The following is a 21,255-nucleotide window of genomic DNA, read 5'->3' as shown; positions in this document are numbered from 1 at the left end:
CAGGAGAAAACGTGGGGATAAGTCTCTGACTTTGGACACCAGATTCTTGGGTATGACACCAAAAGCACAAACAAGCATCAACAACAAAATAAACTGAATGATAGCAAAAGACAATATCAAGGAAATAAAAATACAAATCCACATAATGGGAGAAAACATTTGCAATCATATATGTAAGGATTTAACATTTAGAATATACCGGTAGCTCTTACAACTGAAGAGATAAACAGCCCAGTTAAAAAAGGAGCAAAAGACTTGAATAGACTTTCCTCTAAAGAAAATCAACAAACAGCTAATCAACAAATGAAAATATGCTCACAACTCATTAGGAGGGAAGGGTAAATGAAAGCAACATGAGATACCACTTTACCCCCACCAGAAGGACTGTGTGTGTATGTGACAAATAATAAATACTAGTGAGAATGTGAAGCAACTGAAACACATATACATTGCTGGTGGGAAAATAAAATGGTGCAATCACTGTGGGAAGCAGTTTAGTGGACCCTCAAAAATCGAAACACACAATTACTCTCTAATCCAGTAATTCCACTCCTATGAATATACCTAAAACATTTGAAAACAGGAACTCAAACAGATATTTGTACAACTTTAGTTATAGCATTAATCATAGTTGCCAAAAGGTGGAAACAACCTGAGCGTCAAAAATCTAGGTGAAACAAAATGTGTTTACTTTAGACTATTATTTAGCCATAAAAAGGAATGAAGTTCTGACACATGCTGCAAGATGAAAGAACCTTGAAAACATTATGTTAAGGGAAAGAAGCCAGTCACAAAAGAGCACCTATTATATGATCCTATTTATATAAAATGCCTGGAATTGGCAAATCTAGAGAGAAAGAAAGTCACTTAGTTGCTCAGGACAGGGTAATCTAAGTTTGTTAGGAAAAGGGTATAGGGTTTCTTTTTGATGTGATGAGTATGTTCTAAAATTGCTGATGGTTGCATAATTCTGTGAATATACTAACATATACTAACATAGCTGTCCTTGAAAACAGAAAACAAACTTCTCCCTTGACTCCATATGCCTGGCCAAAACTGGCCCCAATCGACTTCCTTCTATCTCCACAGCCTTCTTTTAGGTTTAGAAAATCTCTTAAAAGAGTTGTTTACCCTCATTATTTTCACCTCATTGTCACAACTCAATGTAACTCAACTCTACTTGCCTGCAAGAGTAAATACTACGACCTTAAATATTTGCTGTGACTAAGTCATAAAAATAAGTGCAAGCAACTGAACTAGTAAGTTCTGACAATCTACCAGGTACTAGAAGATCAAATAGGACAAGATATCTTCCCCTTTCTCAAGGGAAAACAATACCAAATGAACAGATGAGAAACACATTGGTCTAAAAATTAAAATGAGCCAGAAGAGATCTGCTTCATATTGGGTTATCTAAAAGATCTTCCCAGCAAGTGAAGTTTGTGTTAAGATTCTTAGTATCAAGGACCCAGCCGTACAAAGGTAAGAAAGCAGGCAGGCAGAGGGAAAAAGCAAGTGCAATGGTAACAGGCTGAGATGTTGAAGGAACTGCATGAAGTCCAGTAATTGACCAGGGAAACCGAGGGTCAAGGTGAGGTCCCAGAGGTAATGAGGGGCGGGCTAGGGGCAGACCTGTATGGCTTTTTGTAAGGCAGGGTGAGAAGCTGCAACTTGCTTCTTCCTCCATCTCATAATACTCTGTGCACATCTGTCCTGTTACATGTCAACTTGTGTCTCTACCTTAAACTGTGCCTGCCCTACAGAGAATGAAAGGTTTTATTTACCACTATCTAACCAGTGCCTAGCCAGGATCTGAACTGATGTCTCCTGTATGATTAGTCCCATCATCATGCTGTGATAAGACAAAAATCCTAAATCCTGAGGAAGGAAAAAACAATTCTTTTCTATAGTCAGTGTACAAATGAAAGCCAGGCAATTTTCACTCAAATTCCTCAGACTAGCCTGGTTATTTCTACCAGAGACTGTGATGTTTCCCAAGTTTCCGTCAGTTAAAAAGAACATCTTCCAAACTTAATTAAACTCATTTCCACAATCTGAAACATAAAACTGCCAGCAGAAAACAGCTTTAGCTTCTCTGATTACTGTATGGTTGTCATTAACTGCCTCTCTACCTCAAGCCTATTCCCTAAGTATCCTAAGACATTGTGCCAAATTGTAGCTACCTCAACATAAGTGTTATAATATATGGAAATGGAAAAGCTATTAAGTTACAATTCTAGAAACTGAAATAGGATCAAGCACTACCTTCTAAATAACATATAATGCATGTTTTCCTTTTAAATGACTTACCAACATTTAATTGCCTAATAATTAGCTTCTCATTTGCATGTTAGATTTTCTGTTCGTACTACACAGGGATTCTGCTACAGTTCTATTTACGGCATCCTTATCTAGAAAGGCATACAATAATTCTAGCACAGTTCAGACAAGCCTGGCCAAATAACAGTTTCAGAGTATAAGACCACACAATGCTGCAAATAAACAAACCGGGTTTCTTTGGAAGGGGAGAATTTTTTTTTTTTTAAGTGCCTTACTGTGGCCTTGAGGCTTCAGCCTGGTCTGTCTGCAGTTTTTCTCCTCCTTCCACTTCCATTGTACAATAAACAATTCGATTGGGAGCAACAGACTTCAAACCTTGAACTTCCATGATGACAATCTAAAGATAAAAAAAATTTAAATGATACATCAAGTTGGCAGCCTTTAGCAATATACAGAGATAGCAGCATTGACTACAATTAGAATGACCAATTGAATAAATTATCTGGTAACACCAATGGTATTTTTTCTTCCTTAGAATCCACCTGTATTCGTGAAAGGTAAAGTAAATAACATTCTGAAGAATGTTCAATATTTCTGAATGTTCAATATTCTGAAGAATGTTCAAGATTTCTTCAATATTGGAGTTGAAGAATATTGAAGAAATTGAATAAATTTTGAAGAAATTGAAGAAATATTGGATATTGAAGAAATCTCTCCTGCCAGCTATTACAGTAAGGTTAAAATCTCTAAATACAAGCCCTACTGACTTAATAAGTGAGGTATACACTCAGATCCTTATAAAACAATGGCAAGTCTGCATCAGGTAAAGCAGAATGACCAATGAAATCTCAGTGAATGTGCTAAAACATGTACAGGTTGAGTTCCACATAAAGTGGAATACGATTTATGAGTGGTACACATCATCATAATACCAATTCACTGTTATGAATATATGACATCAGAATTTTCTATATTCACTTATTTTAGATGACTACTACTATTTATAGAAGAATATGCATTATAACAGATGTGTGTATTATGAAATATGGAAAATTTAACTTGCCAATGAACATCTTTCTACTAACTTCACAAGGAAAAAAAAAAGGACTTCTTCATCCACTAAAAGTATGTGCTAATTTAAGGCAGTTTACTGGAAAAGGGTAGAAGGTGATATTATTTTATGCATCTATAAGTCCTGGAAAAAAGGGAAACAATTTTTTTTTCAAGTGAGCCTTTTATACTCCTATAAAAGGCTACTGATTTTAAAACACTGTAACCTAACGTTTTCACTGGGTATACACATAAAATATGATTATTGAATATTACATGCTATAGCTTTTTCAACCAAAACTTGCAACCCAAAAGTTTCCTCAGTTCTCAAATTGCATAAAATATATTCAATGGCATTTTCATAATATACATTCATGTCTTTACTGATCTCGTGTTGTATTTGTACAAACAAGATAAACAGCATTCATGCCAAGTAGCTACCAAAATATCCACTAAAAAATCATATATTGATCACTTAATGCATTATTACATCATTACCCCTTTCATGAATTGTGATATGAATCTGGAGGCAAAAGGTCTCAAAGAAGCCATCTTAAAAAAACTATTTTTCCTTTCACTCTCCAGCACAACAGAAGGATTAAGTTCATAAATACAAATGCCAAATTTGTTTTTCACAAAAAAATAGGAACTAATCACTAAAAAAGGTCAAACTCTGAACCATTTTCCTCCTCAATCAAGACTTTTGTCATTTTATTGCAATGAAATGCATACCAAGTCATGAATAAAAATAAGGACTTAACTGAAAACAGACTAAGAACTAATAGATAACAGAATTATCTTTCACAGCTTCCCTAATACATTCAAGGAAGTTGAAGTAAAGCACTTCATCTTATTGATGGAAAGTAAGCAAAAGAAGGTATATATTCTTAATAAATCAGCTTCATTGTTAATCATTTTGAAACTCGTTAGAACTAAGCAGAAACTAAAACAAATGAGATCTGTAACCCTATCGATCAAAAGCCAACTCCACATGGACTTACTACCATGACCCTAATGACTTCTTTTTTTGGTCATTTGTAAACTTTTTTTTTTCTCTTTTTTTAAGTTTATTTGAGAGGGAGCTCGAGCAGGAGACAGCAGAGACAGAGGGAAAGAGAGAATTCCAAGCAGGCTCCTCACTGTCAGAATAGAGCCTGATGGAGGGGCTCATACTCACTAACTGTGAGATCATGATCTGAGCTAAAACACTTAAACGACTGAGCCACCCAGGTGCCCTGACCCCAATGACTTCTAAATAAAATTTTTGGAAGATCACTTAAAATATAGGAAGCAACAGAATCATGTACACATGATACATCTAGAAATGTTTTAGTTCCTATTTGGGAATAGGTTTATTTGCACTGCATCTCTTTCTACAGTGTGTTTAATAGTCAAAGTTCAAAAAAGAAGAAAGGAAGCATATGCTTAACACTATTTCTGTCACCTCTACTACAAGCTACTGTAAACAGGACCTCCTGAAGCATACAACTCAGGAAACTGTTTTCCGCTCTGCAAAACAATACTCCCATCTGTGCCGGGAAGGTGTTATTCTGCAGAATTGCCACTCTCAAAAGAAGGAACTTCTGTTTGGAATCCATACATATACACAAAACAACACAATTCTGCAGATCTGGTTTCCAAAAGGAGAAAAAAAAAAATACAGCTAGTCTCAATCATTAATGATAAAGACAGCCCAGAATCCCAAAAACCATCAACTAACCTAATTTTAGGTAACGGTTTCTACCAATTCCCTGCAAGACATGACAATGCAACTACAGAAAATAAAACTAGTCTAAATTTCATCTTCTCTTCCCCAATCTCTCTGTGACTGATAGGATAAAGATAAAATATACAGAGTTATTCTAGAAGCAAAAAGAAGGGAGGCACGTCCAAAATATAAAGCTTGGTAACATGCTTCTGAATTGTCCAGAGTTCTGTGGCATCAGGGTGTGGGCAGGTTTGAGAAAACAAAGCTGAGCAGTATATGGGGACCACATATACCAGAGAAAGAAGTCACAGGGTCTGCAAGCCGAAAACCAGTGAAAACCAAGTGTTCTCATGCCAGCGAAAACCATTCCTCTTCTCTTACGACGTGCAGACGCCACTTCATAGATGAACATCTGTTGTCCTCCCCTGATTTGAATATTTAATTTTAGAATCCCATTGTATGGCTTACAGTTTTGTGGCTTAGCTGGTCTCTTGCTTTACTATTCTCTCTGAGCTGAAGGCTTCATGAATGGAGAGACCTGAAAGTAATCATGTGTGGCCAACTGCTGCTTTTTGAACCACCAAAGTCCCCAACTCAATCAGTACTTATCAAGCCAGTTGTGTAGCAGGCAGTGTTTTAGGCTCGTGTGATGCCTCAGTAAACAAAAGACCTCAACTTCCCATAGCTTACACTGTAGTAGAATAAATCAGATAATGAATAATAAACATAATAACTGAATCATACAGTAGGTGGTTAAGAGCTGTGGCAAAAATTCAGCTTGAAAACAGAATAGGGTGGGGTGAGAGGAGAGAGCAGTCAGCAGCAATTTTAAGGAGGGTGATAAGGGGCGCCTGGGTGGCGCAGTCGGTTAAGCGTCCGACTTCAGCCAGGTCACGATCTCGCGGTCCGGGAGTTCGAGCCCCGTGTCAGGCTCTGGGCTGATGGCTCGGAGCCTGGAGCCTGTTTCCGATTCTGTGTCTCCCTCTCTCTCTGCCCCTCGCCCGTTCATGCTCTGTCTCTCTCTGTCCCAAAAATAAATAAACGTTGAAAAAAAAAAATTAAAAAAAAAAAAAGGAGGGTGATAAAATATGAGTTTTTCAAATCTGCACTTACCCCTTAGACCCAGACTTCAGTTCCTAGAAAAAACGTTTCTCACTAGACCAATTCTAAGCTTGACTGATGAAATGTGAGACCCTTAAAGTGGATTAACTACTTGCCTTTCAGAATTTTCTTAGGCTGAGAAGCAAGGCTTGGATAATGGGCCAGGGATGATTATGGAGTTTAGCTAGGCCCTGGGGACGGAGGGGGACGTGTCTATTCTCTAAGGGGTCTACAGATACATACTGTGTATGTAGTTTGCACTGAATGTGATTTCATTTTGTTGTTGAACACACATCTCCTATTTATAATACTGGGGGCATCATGGAAAAGATCTGTATTATGCTAAGGAAGGAAAATATCTGCCTTTATACACATAGCAATAAAGAACATCAAAATAATTTTATAAATATACAAGCTTCTCAGACCACACAAAATGAAGTTTTGACTCCTATTCTCCCCCAATGCCATTTTATTGCTACATGCTCAGCCCTGTTTAAGACACTGGCGATGAAGCATAGAACAACGCATGGTTTCACACAGACACTAACTCACGAACATAATTTTGTTTTTAGGTAGGGAAAAAGTCCGTAAGAGCCAATTATTTACTATTGTTTACAGTTTTTTAAAGACTAGAGAAAAGAGATGACGTCCTGAACTGTTTCCAGTTCTGCCTGTTTATATAATGGCAGATTTATACATGACAAAAATAAGCTGCTTTACAAATTATAATAAACTCATTTTGTTTCATACAAAGCCTTAAAAAAAACTGGGCACTTTATATCTTGGTCAATAGGAAAACTGAGACAGGTATGCTAAGAAAATTCGACCTGTAAGATACTGTGTATTTCCCCTTTAAATATCTCTTTAAGATATTGGAGAGATTGAGAAGAAACCCAGTAATGACAAGAGACTGAGAAGAAAGGCAATAATGGCACAATCATTAGGGAACCCCAGAACTGAGGCTGGAGTCAGAAGAAAACCTGTCTCTACTCTGATAGTACATTTAATCTGTTAACCTACACAGAAATCATTAGCCTGGAAGTCAAGAAAGAGAGAGGCAGTTGGCTTATCCTGAAGCCTGAATTTACCTTAGAGTTGAACAGGTGGAGGAAAGAACAAAAAGCACACATTTTTCTGCCACAACCTAAGCGAGCCAAGAGTAAGAAGTATCAACAGGGAAATTTAAAACGGTACCTCCTAAGACTCCATGTACTTTTCTCTGTCAATCCACAAACTCAAATAGCAGTACTGGGTACCAGCAAAGTGACAATTTAACAATGCAAGGAAGGAGTTAGAAGTTTTAATTTTTGAGAGAGCTATAAATTTAACCTTGATATTGTGTGTCTGTTTTACGTATAAATACATCAAAATATTATGTGGATTAGCTCAAATACACAGATTAGCAATGAAAAAATGTAATCATGAAAAACATCAAGTGGTTGTGGCAATAAGAGTCCGTATCAATATCTGGTTTCCAGTGAATTATATAAAAATGATGAAACTCTGAAGTCTCAGGAAACACATATTATTTATCTTTTTACAATGTATTTATTTTTGAGAAGGGGGGAGGAGGGAGAGAGGACACGCATGAGCAGGGAAGGGGCAGAGAGCGAAGGAGAGAATCCCAAGCAGGTTCAGCACTATCAGCACAGAGCCCATCACAGGGCTCAGGTGAGATCATGACCCGAGCCAAAATCAAGAGTCAGACACTGAAACTGAGCCACTCAGATGCGCCTCCAGGAGGACAATTTTAAATGTGTCACATCTGTTCCTGGTCCTTAAAATATTATCTATAACAAAAATGGACATCCTGGAAAGGAAGAACTACTTATCATCTATATTCACCCAATATTGTGTTTCAAAGCTAGATGGTGTGAGTTGAGGCTAGAAAAACACAAGTGAGGTAGATTAAAAACAAAGCTAAACCAAAGCCTGAAAGCAATTCCCAAATCAGAGATTTTAAATCATGTGTTTAAAGAGTGCTTTGGTGTTTAACTTTATCAATAAACGTACACAAGCCTAGTACACCAGCACAAGACGACTTCCCTCAAAACTCATTTTATTATTTAATCCTAAAACTGCTGTTAGGTTTAAAGAGCAATTTGCATTAATTTGCATTCACAACCTGATTGTCTAGCAAATGAAGAATAATGTAACTTCTTCAAAATATATTACACTGCTTTAAATTCAAAGAGTTACCACGAAGGTCAGCAGAAATTATTTTGCAGCCTCATTCAGGCTGTCAGAGGTGAGTATGGGATAAAGACACTTACCTCCAAGGTGAATGACAGCACTACGTCAGATTTTGACAGCTGAATCTCATTCTCATCTCCAATGTCCAAAAAGGCAGAATTCTGTGAACGTTTTAGTTTTTGTAGTTTAAATTCCGGACCACCTTTTGAAACTGGAAGACTCTCCAAATTGGCCATTAGCAAATTCACTGAAGATCGCAACTCTTCTATATACATATTCTCCATTTCTTTTGCTATGAATTTGGGGAAGTTTCTTTCCTTGAAAATAATTTTAAAATAACGTTACAAAAGACATATTTCAATTTTATCATAAAAGATCACATGATGTATATATTTGACTCTCAGAAATTATTATGATACTCAGTATAAATGCAGCTACCCAATACTTGAGTCTTCAGGCTTTAAAATCATGAGGCTTTGGCAATTTTGATTATGTATAAGAGTACCCTACTCATATCCCTTACTCAGAATCATTATGGTACAAGATGAATTACATTTTCAACATTAACTTTATTTTTGATAAGGTTTTGCTTAAGTAAAAACTGGAAACCTACATGAAAGAAACTTTAGTGTGTGTATCAATCTTAACTAGCCACTGGTAACTTTGAAATGCTTGGGGTAATTGGTCGGTAAGAAAAATGTTCAGTACAGGATGCCTTGCCTGTTGGGAAACAAACATTTTAAATCTCTCCCTTACCACAGATGTGTATTATTGAGAAGATATCCTTTTTATAAAACAAGCATTCAAATTAAAAAATCATGTGAAATAGCAATATGATATTTCTAGAATTTTCACATCTACATATAAAAGAATAATATCAACTTAGAAGAGTCATTTTCTTTTTGGTCACATGAGCACTGACATTTGATCCTTCTATCTCTGCCATCAGATTTTGGTTTCTTTCACTCGATGAAAAGGACATTCCAAGTATCAGTATTCCAAAAAATATTGACAGACATTGCCAAATTGCCCTTAGAGAAGATTATAGCCATTCATATTACTACAAACAGCAAAATGAGACTTCCTCCCGCTACTGGCTCTTCCTTAACCCTTGACAATTGGCATTAGCTCTTTCCTTAGAGGTAGAGAGTTTATAATGGTATCAAGTATGACATACCATATCCACCTACTGCACAAAACTGGCTGGGAATGAAAGCCTAAAGCAGCCACCTTTCAAACAGCTGCCTAATGCCCTAGAAAAGCAGTGCCTTCCTTACAGTTTCCCTTGGCATCATTCAAAGCCTAACCCAAGGAACCCTCATCTCTGAGATAACTGGAACACATCCAGAATGCTCCCATCAACCAGCACCTAACCTGTGACTCACGTGCCCTCGTTCGTTCATGGGATGGAAAGCGACACCTGGCACCACTTCACAAATCAGTCCCAGAGTCCCAGGCCACCTGTTTTTCTTTTCCCCCAGTACAACCTTCACGTATTTCTTTTAACATAATTTACATATAATCAATATTAAAATTGAATATTTATTATCACACAGTAATTAACTATCCACATTCAGAAGTAACGTTTGTAAGATTCTTAAATACCCTTTCAACATTCCTTTATAGTTTGAAGTGACACCCCAAAAACAGTCAGTTTGCAATCCCAGGAAAAACACAAAGCTAGTCAGGTACAGAATACCTTGGCTTCCTTTGGTGAAAAAGAAAAGTTTTGGAATGGTTTCTCAATGTATGTAAAGGAAAAACAAAATTACAAGCAAAATAAGCCATAAAAATAGATTTATAGATTGGTGCACTGACTTTAAAAGTTGTTATGAAAAGTCTCCAAAACTTAGAAATAAGGCAAAAGGGTGAGGGGGGGAAGGTCCTTTCAATGTCCTGTATGGATAAAGGACATCCAAGGGTCATCTGAGGAAATATACTAAGTTCAATTTACTGTTTATTGATGAAAAGTCTCAGGGGCGCCTGGGTGGCTCAGCCAGTTAAGCATCCAACTTTGGCTCAGGTCATGATCTCTCAATTTGTGGGTTCAAGCCCCACAGGAGGCTCTGTGCTGACAGCTCAGAGCCTGGAGCCTGCTCTGGATTCTGTTTCCCTCGCTCTCTGCCCCTCCCCCATTAACATTCTGTCTCTCAAAAATGAACGTTAAAAAAAAAATTTTTTTAAAGTGAAATTACATGTTAACCTTACAGAATTTTGTCTGAAAAAGATACAAATAGTGTGTGTCTGGTGAATAAGAGAATCCAATGGTTATACTTTACAACTTTGTTGGAAATTAACCACGTTCAGATTTAATCCATGAATCTTATTTTAACCTTGGCTAAAACCACCTAGTTCTAGTATGTTCTTGAGGTTACTTCATCTATAACTAGTTGGCTTGTTCATTATGCTCTCAATGAAACCTTTATTGTGTGTTCATTGTATATGTGTAGGAGTCATGATTTTTGCCTTTTTAAAATTTTTGTTTTAGCAAAGCAAAAAGAAATACCTTCTTTGAAAGCCTGGATACACCAATTTTCTCTTGTCAAATTTTTAAGGTGTTATTTGATGGAAAACTTACCATCACCATATAAAAGATCCTACTCCTATTTAGCATTAAAAACAACACTTCACTCACTATCATTTTTTAAGGAGGAGACTGGCAGGAATCACCAAAAGTGACTGTTTTATCAGCATTTTCCAACTTTTCAAGAAATAGACTATACTCATTTTTTTTTTTTTCCTCTCTGGGGGAAAAGATAGACAATCCTGCTTTAAAGCTCAGAGGCTTATTAATAGTATTTCATCAACTTTATTTAGCCCGCTTATGTTGCCTCTTTCTTGGAAACAAAATCAAGGGTACTTTAGGCAACTCTATATGTTAAATTTGATCTGTTAAATTAGAAAAGAATCAGAAATGGGTTATTCTCTAGTTTAACTGTGAGTTGCTCTTATAAACCATGGTTTAAAAGTCCTAATTTACTCGCTCATTAGCAGCCCTAACACATGAATATATGTGAAAATGTTTGCTCCATAAAAAAATTCTCAGTATTCAAATTTAGTCACTTTTTAAGTGCTCCTAACCTTCACTAGATGAAGCCTGGACCAGAGTAGTAGGTGGAAGATGGAGACATCTGTCAGATTCTAGAAATACTTTGAAGACAGATGCAAATGGGTTTTCTAATAAATTTGCCATGAAGCACGAGAAAAAGAAGGGAGTCAGAGATGATTCCAAGTTTTTTGGTGTAATCGAAAAGACACCACTGCCAAGAACTGGCCTAACCTGACCACTTAACGGGAGATTTTAAGCACCCTCCCTCCCTTCCAAACTCCTGACTCTACCTTGTCTTTATTTTCTAAACAGTAAATGATCACCCTCCATAATTCAGTTATATAGAACATATATTGCTTATTGTGGGGCTCTCTCAAATATATATCTCAGATATATTTTTGTCTGGTTTTATCCCAAGACAACCACACATTTGTCTGGATGTATCCTAAGCACCTACAACATTGCATAGCTATTTTAGCAGGTGTTCAATAAACACTGAATTTACGGATGGAAAAATTCAGGCTCCAAAAAGTTAAACAAACTTGCCTAATGTTCTATATCTAGGAAATGGCAATCATGGATTTGCCTACAGGATTTTCTGGCTCAGTCCACACCTTTCCGACTTCCAAATTAGACCTTGGCTAAAGTATTAAGGTCAGTATTTCTATCCTTTCAAACAGATTTCTGCCCTGGGGCTTCCTTGTTATCGTATTGTGAAGTGTGGTAGGAGGGGTTACTGATTACCAATGATTAGCTAATGGACAACACTTCTGGATTTATCAGATTGAACAGGCAGTTGCACCCAAGAGAGCAAACTAGGTTCTGGAGTCAAAGGACCAGGGTTTGAGCCCAGCCTCCAGCACATTATTTGTTATGTAATCTTGAGATCAATAATCTTCCCTAGATCTCAATCTCCTGGTCTATAAAACAGATTCATTGTATCATCTGCCATTGTGGGTTCATAGATTATAGATATACAATGCAACAAGGTCAGTAATTATAATTAGCACCATGAATATTTTATGAAGATGGCTTATAATTGGTGCAATTAAAGTAGAAAGCAATTAAACATGTTCTATCTGCTATGTCAATATATTCACCAAAAGGCATTTTATTTTTGGTGGCATTTTTCCCCCTTCCAATCCCACTGGCTTCACATCCTTCTCCACACTTTATTTTTTAATGTTTATTTATTTTGAGAGAGAGAGAGAGATTATTTATTTATATATGTATTATTATTATTTATTTTGAGAGAGAGAGATTATTATTAAAGAGAGAGAGAGATGAGGCACAGTGGGAGTGTGGGATGGGGGGGGGAGGGGGGAGAGAGTAAGAAAGAATCCCAAGCAGACATGGGGCTGATCTCAGAAACCAGGAGATCTTGACCTGAGCTGTAATCAAGAATTGGACACTTGCTTAACCAACTGAGCCATCCAAGTGCCTGGCCCTTCTCCACACTTTTTAAAATGTATCAATGTTTGTGATGGCATCAGCAGGGTATCATCAAAGAGAACCCTCTGTAGGTGCATCACTGACCCTTCTCAAGTCCAGAGGTTATAAACCCACATCCTCCTCCCCAGACCTGGCCTTGAGAAAACACCAAGGCTCTCCTGTTTCATTACTCTCCAGAAATTCATTTAAACTTTATTCTAAAGCATCACATCTTTGGCCAGGCCCTTACAGAAGCAAATCCAACTCATGACAATGTGCGCAGTCTTAGGTACAATCTACATACACCTAGGCAATCTACAAATGCAGCTCTCAGCTCCAGGGTCCTTCCCCACAGGGTCTGGAAGATCTCTCTGGATTCTCTCCCAGCCTCGGGTCTTCTAGAAAAGCAAAGGTCTTTCCAGCCAGTTTCCAATTCAGCTGAGGGTTTGGGGGAAAGGATTTTCTTCTCTAAAGCTTCTAATCGTCTTAATCTAACTTGACTTCCAGGCTATGAATCTGACATTTTTATCTCTGGGATGATGCAGTGCCTCTCCAGATATCCAGACCATAGTAACAAGGCATGCTGCCCTATAACCACTGCCCTTTGGATGAATATAACTCTCTAGCTCCCAACTCACACCATCCTATGTTTTCATTCATCTGCAGATACTTCCTCGTCTATCTCCGACTTGGTTCTCACAACTTACTCTCCTCTCTGCTACCCAAATTTCTCTCAATTTTCTCTACTTTTCTATTTATCTCCGATTTCTCAACAACTTCCCTACTTTTTAGTTTAACAGACTTTTAAATAAACACAGTATAAGTGTTCTTAAAACTTATACATTATTCACAAATATATTTGTCTTTGCAAAAACAAACGCATTTAAATTGTTAAAATCAGCACAGGATGTGTCTTCTCTAGTGCTGGAAAAGTTCACTATCTTAATTTGGGAGGTGGTCGCACAGTGTATATATATATATATATATATATATATATATATGCGTATATATACACACACATTCACTGAGCTGTCAACTATCTGTATACTGTACACATTATACTTAAATTTTAAAGAAATGAGTAATATTCCCTCAATAGGGAGGAGTCATCCGAAAGATGGAGGGAGGGAAAGGAAGAGTCTACCACCAAATATTCAAAGTTTTGCTTAGCAGAAAAAAGGGAAAAAAAAATCATAGTCTCAGATCAAGAGCACTATAGCCTCAAGTCTATTGGTAAAGACTAAATTTTCCCTTACCACTAATAAATTAATGCATCAATTATACTAAAGAATGAGGCAGATAATGAAGTTCCATGATCTTTAAATAAGTCTTAAGAAGAAATTCAAGGTTTTTGTTTGAAATTTATTTCCATTACAGGGGTGCCTGGGTGGCTCAGGCAGTTGAGCAGCCGACTTCGGCTCAGGTCATGATCTTGTGGCTCACGAGTTCAAGCCCTGCGTCAGGCTCTGTGCTGACAGCTTAGAGCCTGGAGCCTGTTTCGGTTTCTGTGTCTCCCTCTCTCTCTGTCCCTAACCCACTCGCATTCTGTCTCTGTCTCTCTCAAAAATAAATAAACATCAAAAAAAAAAATTTTTTTTTAAGAAATTTATTCCTATTACAGAGAAACACAGTGATTGCACAAAATAAAACATTAAATACACAGAGACTTTTTACAAGAAACTTCAAGCTGTATCTTTCATCCATTCAAATATTAGTTGACTCCACTATGTGCCAATCACCGTGAATACTTTAGAATATGTGATTTCACATATTTCACAGGGCCAATATTTTACTCCCTGATTATATTATGTTTAGTGCAATATTAAAATTCTTTTAAATCTGTCAGTTTGAGAAAATCAGGCATGGCTTTAATCTACAAAAGTTACTGAACTTAAATATGTCCTATGTATAAGGAAGGGTCTGTAAAATAGATAATATGCCCCATTCAGACAATATGCATTCAGATATTTACGCTTAAGAAACATGCACACAGAGAAGAAAATGATAAAAATTATGCTGCATTTATCTATACAAAACTTTTTCAGCTCACAGAAATCTACATACAAAGAAGTGTGGCACAGTGTGTCAAAGTTAACCATTTACCTTTGCCATCTTCTCTGCCAGCTGCAAACGACCATCAAGTTCCCTTCTGATCTGAGCAGCTTGCTCATCTGCATTGTCCAGCTTTAAGACAGAAATTACACATATGTGATTACTTAACGGCAGTGACCTACAGTTTCTTTTTTTTTTTATTTTTTTTCAATGTTTATTTATTTTTGGGACAGAGAGAGACAGAGCATGAACGGGGGAGGGGCAGAGAGAGAGGGAAACACAGAATCGGAAACAGGCTCCAGGCTCTGAGCCATCAGCCCAGAGCCTGACGCGGGGCTCGAACTCACGGAGCGCGAGATCGTGACCTGGCTGAAGTCGGACGCTTAACCGACTGCCCCACCCAGGTGCCCCAGTGACCTACAGTTTAAAGTGAAGATTTAAAGACTCGATTTTTGTTTTTAATAAATTCTCTCAGCTACCTATTGAGAACACAGAACAATGTTTAATTAGGTCAGCAGTCCAATTAAATTTCTTGGGCACCTTTCATTTTAGTTTTGTTCTAAAAAAATTATCCGATTGCTAAAAAAGTTATTCAGTTGCTATAAAAGTTATTCAATTGCTAAGAATCATAGCTCAGTTTACCAAATTCTAATCATAATCATTCTTTGCCCAACGTGTCCAGTAAGCTGTTTCCTTGAAGTTAGATTAAATTGGTTAAATCATTGTTAGGCTTATTCAGTCCATCCTTCTATCTTCTTGAAGGTCAGTTCCTAAGTAGTTCCAGATAGACGAGTCTCTTGTCTTGTTCTTTCAAATTTCCACAGTGTATTTCTGGATGGTGAGATACTGAGTAATGTTTTACTTCTTCGTCAGTTTTATAACAAGTTTGTGCATTAGTGCTAAACTATAAAAGTAGCATTTGATTGACTGATAGAACTTCCTACCCTTTAAGTTTTCATATTCTCCTCATTCTAGTTTTCAACAGACTTATACTGCCAGGAAACCCTTCTACTCTTCACAGACTGGCACCACATTAGATTTCCATTCTCTTGTACTAAATTTGATTGAAAGCAAGAAAAGCACGTGGTCATTGTTTCTTAAAGATATTTACACAGAAAATTACTTTCACTTATCCAGTGAAATAATCCTTTTCTTATAGATTTTCTTTTAACTTTTCCTCATGATTCCCTTCTCCTGAATTATTCATAATCAATTTCTTTTATTAGTTCATCATAAAAACTGCTAAACTGCGAAGGTCCTATGAGCCATGCGCAGTGGGGGATGCACTGGGTGGGCTACAGATGTTTCTCTCAACTTTAATTCCTTCCCCTTTCCTACTACTTCCCTCATTAAGAAAACAGGACCACACAATACAACTGTATTAAAGGCCCACCTAAAGACTGCATTAGTATTGAATACCACATTAAATGCCTAGGAAAATAGAGATGTATTCCATTTGCTGAAGAACTACAAATGGACCAGATTACATGCTTTAACACGGCCTTAAAAAAGAAAAAAATAATGCCTGAAAAAGAGGAGTGGGGGCAATGCAGCTCAACAGGATGGTGGTGTCGGGGCAAATATAAAGAGTCAAGAAAAGGGGAAGATGTTTCACTAAGAGGGCATCAAAAGTTTGGAGGTGAGATTAATAATCTTGGTAATGGGATGGGGAGGCAGGCAGGGGAAGATACATGGAAAATGGGGCTGGAGAGAGACCAGCTACTTCATAAACTACTATTCACAGCCACATTAGGGAGTCTGGAGTTGGTTCCTACAGCAATGAGAATTCACTGAGAGGTTTTAAACAGGATTTTGGAAAGATCACTCTGTTTCCGGCACTAACAACAGGTTAGAGGGACATAGGAAGTCTATTATTTATTCATTAGAAAGAGAGATCTGGGGTTACTTTCCAAAAAATATGTTTCCAAGTTCATTTAAAAAATCAAATTCTTTTAAAAGACAAGTTTAAAAATAGCCAAGATTTTCTTAAACTAAATTGTTGGTAAACAATTTTCCATGTCATCTCAAAACAAATACAGTTAATAGGAGGCAAAGTCAAACAGTTTCTCTTCACTGTGTCCAAAGTCAAAATAATCTACATTAAAAACTAACAAAACTGTTAAAGAATACGTGGTATGTCTGTTCTAGGTAATGGAAATCAAGGTCCTAAAAGCAAAAATTATGTGTAAGAACTTGTAACTATAATACTTCAAATACGTTAAACTTCACACGGAAAATGTTCCGATTTTTGCTTAAATGCTAATCAGTATGTTTCCACAGAAAACTGAAATGAAACGATTACCTGCATGTAAAGAGTTCTAGTTCCACTAAGACACAGTATTTAACATCTTAAAATAAAAGGTCATAGCTCTCCTTCAAACTCAATCACAAAACACTATTTAACATCTTCAAATATTCTTATCTTCGTATTAACAGCCCCTAATTTTAAGTGGGATTATTTGACTTACTTCTGGGTTTTGCAAGAATGATCACTGCAAGAGCCAGTTTTCTGCTACTTCTAAAAAATATTAATACCTTAAGTGCTTTTTCTGAAACAACGTAGGCAGACAAAAGCAGAGCGCTGCTGTACCAAACGACCTTTGAATAGCTTTCTCTTCCTTAATAAATTTTCAGAGACCGAACACTAATTTTTGTGACTACTGGTGTCATTTGGTGAAAATAGAACAGCGTAATTCCAAACACATTAACAAAAGAGAGGAAAAGCTAATAAAAACAACCAATAAATTCTTATCTTTGTGTCATGTAATACTAAATACAATTGAAGGAAGTAGATCAGTTGGTTAGCTTTTTTTATTTTTACACGTAAGAATGTTAATGTCCCATGCGTTTTGTTTTCTTCTGAGTATTGCCTTTGTTTTCAAATTCATTGAAAGCTTATGTAACTTTTATAAATATTTTCTTAAAAGTTGACTTAATTGAAATTAGTTTCACATGTAGTTATAAGAAATCGATACACCCACTGCCCAGTTTCCCCCAATGGCACCATCATACAAAACTATTCTAGCACAACCAGGATATTGACTTTGATATAATCATCCATCTTATCCAGAGTTTCTCAGTTTTATGCTTATTCGTCTTAACCAATTATTTATCTAGATTCACAGGTTCACCACCGCCAGTCAAACACTGAAGAGTTTTAACATCATAAGTTGCCCTTTTATAACCAGACCCATTTCCCTCCAGGAAACCTGCAGTTGGTTTTAATAATAATGCACCTCTTTTCACAATGTCTAAAAATAAATTCTAAAAAGGCAAATGGGTTTTCTTTTACTTTCCATTATGAAATTGGACATGGCCTCTTATGAGGTTAACATTTGTCAACAGTAGATGGGGGGGGGTCTCAGACCTCTTAAATCTTCAAGTTCACCACCTGAGTTCTTTCCTCAAAGCATATGGCCCTACATAGCATCTACTCATTGACAACTCCCAAGCATGTATTTCTAGCTCCAATCCTTCATTAGAGTTTGACTTACATTTCCAGCTGCCTATTTACCATTTCTGTTTGCATGAAGAGAAGGCTCATTGCACTAGTAAGCCCAAAATGCAATCTTGATTTCTAGTAGCCTGTCCCAATCACTCCTTTGATGAATAATGCCGTGTCATACAAATGCTCAAGCCCAAAGCCTACGTGTCATCTTTAACCTTCCCCTTTGTCTCACGGCCTACATCCAATCCAACCTTGAGCCATGCAAGGTGAAACCTAGATCACATTGTTGAGGCAGACCAGAATTGAGGTACTCAAGAGTTCTTGGCCAGGACCACTTTTCTGGGGAGTGGAATGTTTCCTTAGCCACTTCAAGTACATCTCCTCTCATCAGAACACTTGTACCTATGGTTATGGTGAACATAATTCTTTTCCTTTTCTGAACCCTCAAGAGAACATGGGTTTTTATACCACTCCCTCCACCCCCTTCTCAAAAAATAAAAATAGAAAAAAAGGAGAAGTCTGGTTAGGTGGTTTACAGATGTGGGACATCAGATTTTAAAATGCTGGGTAACAGGGGCACCTGGGTGGCTCAGTAGGTTAACCGTCCAACTTCAGCTCAGGTCATGATCTCACGGTTCATGGGTTCGAGCCCTGTGCTAGGCTCTTTGCTGACAGCTCACAGTCTGGAGCCTGCTTCAGATTCCACGTCTCCCTCTCTCTTTGCCCCTTCCCCGCTGTGTGCGTGTGCATGTGCTCTCTCAAAAATAAACATTAAGAAAAATTAAAATAAAATAAAACGCTTGGTAACACCAGAGTACCTGGGTGGCTCAGTCGGTTGAGCATCCAACTCTTGATTATGGCTCAGGTCATGAACTCACGGTTCTTAAGATTGAGCCCCACATTGGGCTGTGTCCTGAAAGCACAGAGCTTACTTGGGATTCTTGCTCTCTCTCAAAACAAAGAAATGTTAAAATAATAAAAGAAAAAAATTAAATGCTGGGAAACACATCTGTCTCTAATGCCTGATTTGGGGTATGAGATAAAATGGGGATATGCAGACTCTGGAATTCATGGTAGGGACTAGACATAAGTTTCATTCCACAAGGGCAACTTCATTTTTAAACTTCATTTTCTTTTAAATTCTTGATTTCAACACTTTTTGACAATAGATGACTTAACTCACAGGTGTCCTTTCCTGGCACAGAATATTTTCCCAGTCTTTTAAAGGGAGTTATTCAACCCTGACCATAACAGATGCCCAAATGTATCTTTATTCTCTGTAATGCCCCTAGTATCCACTACACAGAGCATTTCCAATTATTAATTGAAAATTATCAATTTCAATTATCAAGAGATGTTTCTGGAATGGCAAATATTTAGTACAGGAAATGTACTTTTATTTCCCTCCTATTCATTACACAGAAATTACTGTTTCCACATTCAGAATCCTCTGGCACAGAAGATTTTTCAGGTCTTTTAAAAAGGGTCAATCAACCCTGACCATAACAGGTGCCCAAATGTAGCCTTATTCCCTGCAATGCCTCTACTATCCACTATACAAAGCATTTTCCATGATTAATTGAAAATTATCAATTTCGATACCATTTCAAAATCAATTACCATATTCAAAAATCAGTGACCACCCCAACGATGAAAATACTTCACTAGCTTAATATTTAATACAGAGAGTGAATTTTTATTTTCCTCTTGTTTTTACACAGGGATCATAATTTCCTTAATTAAAATTCTCTAGGCTAGGGAATTCTTAACCTGGACCTTTGGGGGGGTCTGAATTACTCAAGTTGTGAGCAAAATTTTGTAGAGTTATGCATTTTTTTCCCCTCGGGGAATGGGTTGACTTTCATACCTTACTCAAAGGGGTGGAAACTCCCTAACTCAAACAAAGTAAAGAACAATGCTGTAAGGACATCATCTTTCTAGAAGCTTCTATATCCTAGAAGAGGCTATATGGCTTTTAAAAAATAAACCATGGGAAATGGTCACCTCAGACCTACACATCACCAACCTTACTCTTACAGAGATTTGTTAAATCTTTGTAAAGGGATGCTAAGATACAGACTCTCAATAGTGTTGGCAATGGTCCACAGTTACTTTACCAACTCTATTTACCCTTTCCTACACCTACCATATAGCAACCACTATGAAAGCTCATCAGTACCTACAAAAGTAAGGGCCTTCCAGAAGTTCACACTTTATGTCGAAAACAGTAAAAATAGTACACGGAACAGAATATAATTGCCACAAGAAAGTTACTGATCAGGTGCTGTAAGAATTCAGTAATGAGAGAGTTGTGTTTCCTGGTTGATTAGTAACAGGATGGATTCGTGAAGATGGAAATAGTAAAAGGTGGAGGAGAAAATGCTGACCTGATGCAGCAGTCTATTTTGGTCTTGACTTACAAATCTCTAACCCTAGGCTGTCTTTGCCACATTCCCCTCATGTCCTTGGAAACAGTTCTGAAAAGAGATCTCAGGGATCAGCACATCTCCCTTTGCAGAAAGGCCTCAGGAGGACCCAAAGCCTATGTGGTGTCCAAGTCTAAAATTTTCACAAACTGTAATAAACAGCAATAAAATAACGTTACCAAGTTCCATCTAACACCTTCATTTTACAACTTGTGATATTCTTTCAATGCTTTAAAAACTATAAATATCAAATATTTGAGTTCATTAAATTTGCTCATCTTTAAAAAAAAGATCATTTATAAAAAGCACTTTTCACAGCGCTGTTTAGCATCATTACCCTCTCCTATCAATCTATTTTCTAGAACCAGGATAACTGTATTAACACTGTCAATCACTAAAAAGGGGAATAGCTGTTTTCCCATAATGATGCCTTTGTGTGTGCCAACCTTACTCAATTATGTCCTTTCTCCCACTGAAGAAATTAGTATTCTCTCCAACTCCATACTCCAATTATGGC

General features: G+C 37.1%; 1 protein-coding gene across 17 annotated transcripts in view; it reads right to left on the bottom strand.

Moving 5' to 3' along the window:
• Window positions 1-21,255, bottom strand: part of CADPS2 (calcium dependent secretion activator 2) — a 555,001-nt gene that overhangs the window by 316,158 nt on the left and 217,588 nt on the right. For all 17 annotated transcript variants that reach the window (XM_040472104.1, XM_040472105.1, XM_040472110.1 and 14 more), the window contains 3 exons: window positions 14,916-14,996; window positions 8,413-8,649; window positions 2,556-2,677 (listed from right to left, as the gene is read on the bottom strand). In XM_040472104.1, the coding sequence (XP_040328038.1) occupies window positions 2,556-2,677; window positions 8,413-8,649; window positions 14,916-14,996 (440 nt within the window). The remainder of the gene's footprint in view (window positions 1-2,555; window positions 2,678-8,412; window positions 8,650-14,915; window positions 14,997-21,255) is intronic.

The sequence above is a fragment of the Herpailurus yagouaroundi genome, unplaced genomic scaffold, assembly GCF_014898765.1.
Source record: "Herpailurus yagouaroundi ecotype Mexico unplaced genomic scaffold, PumYag 100, whole genome shotgun sequence".
Classification (NCBI taxonomy): Eukaryota; Metazoa; Chordata; class Mammalia; order Carnivora; family Felidae; genus Herpailurus; species Herpailurus yagouaroundi.
The sequence above is the reverse complement of the archived record's forward strand: the minus strand, read 5'-3'. Positions and strand labels throughout refer to the sequence as shown.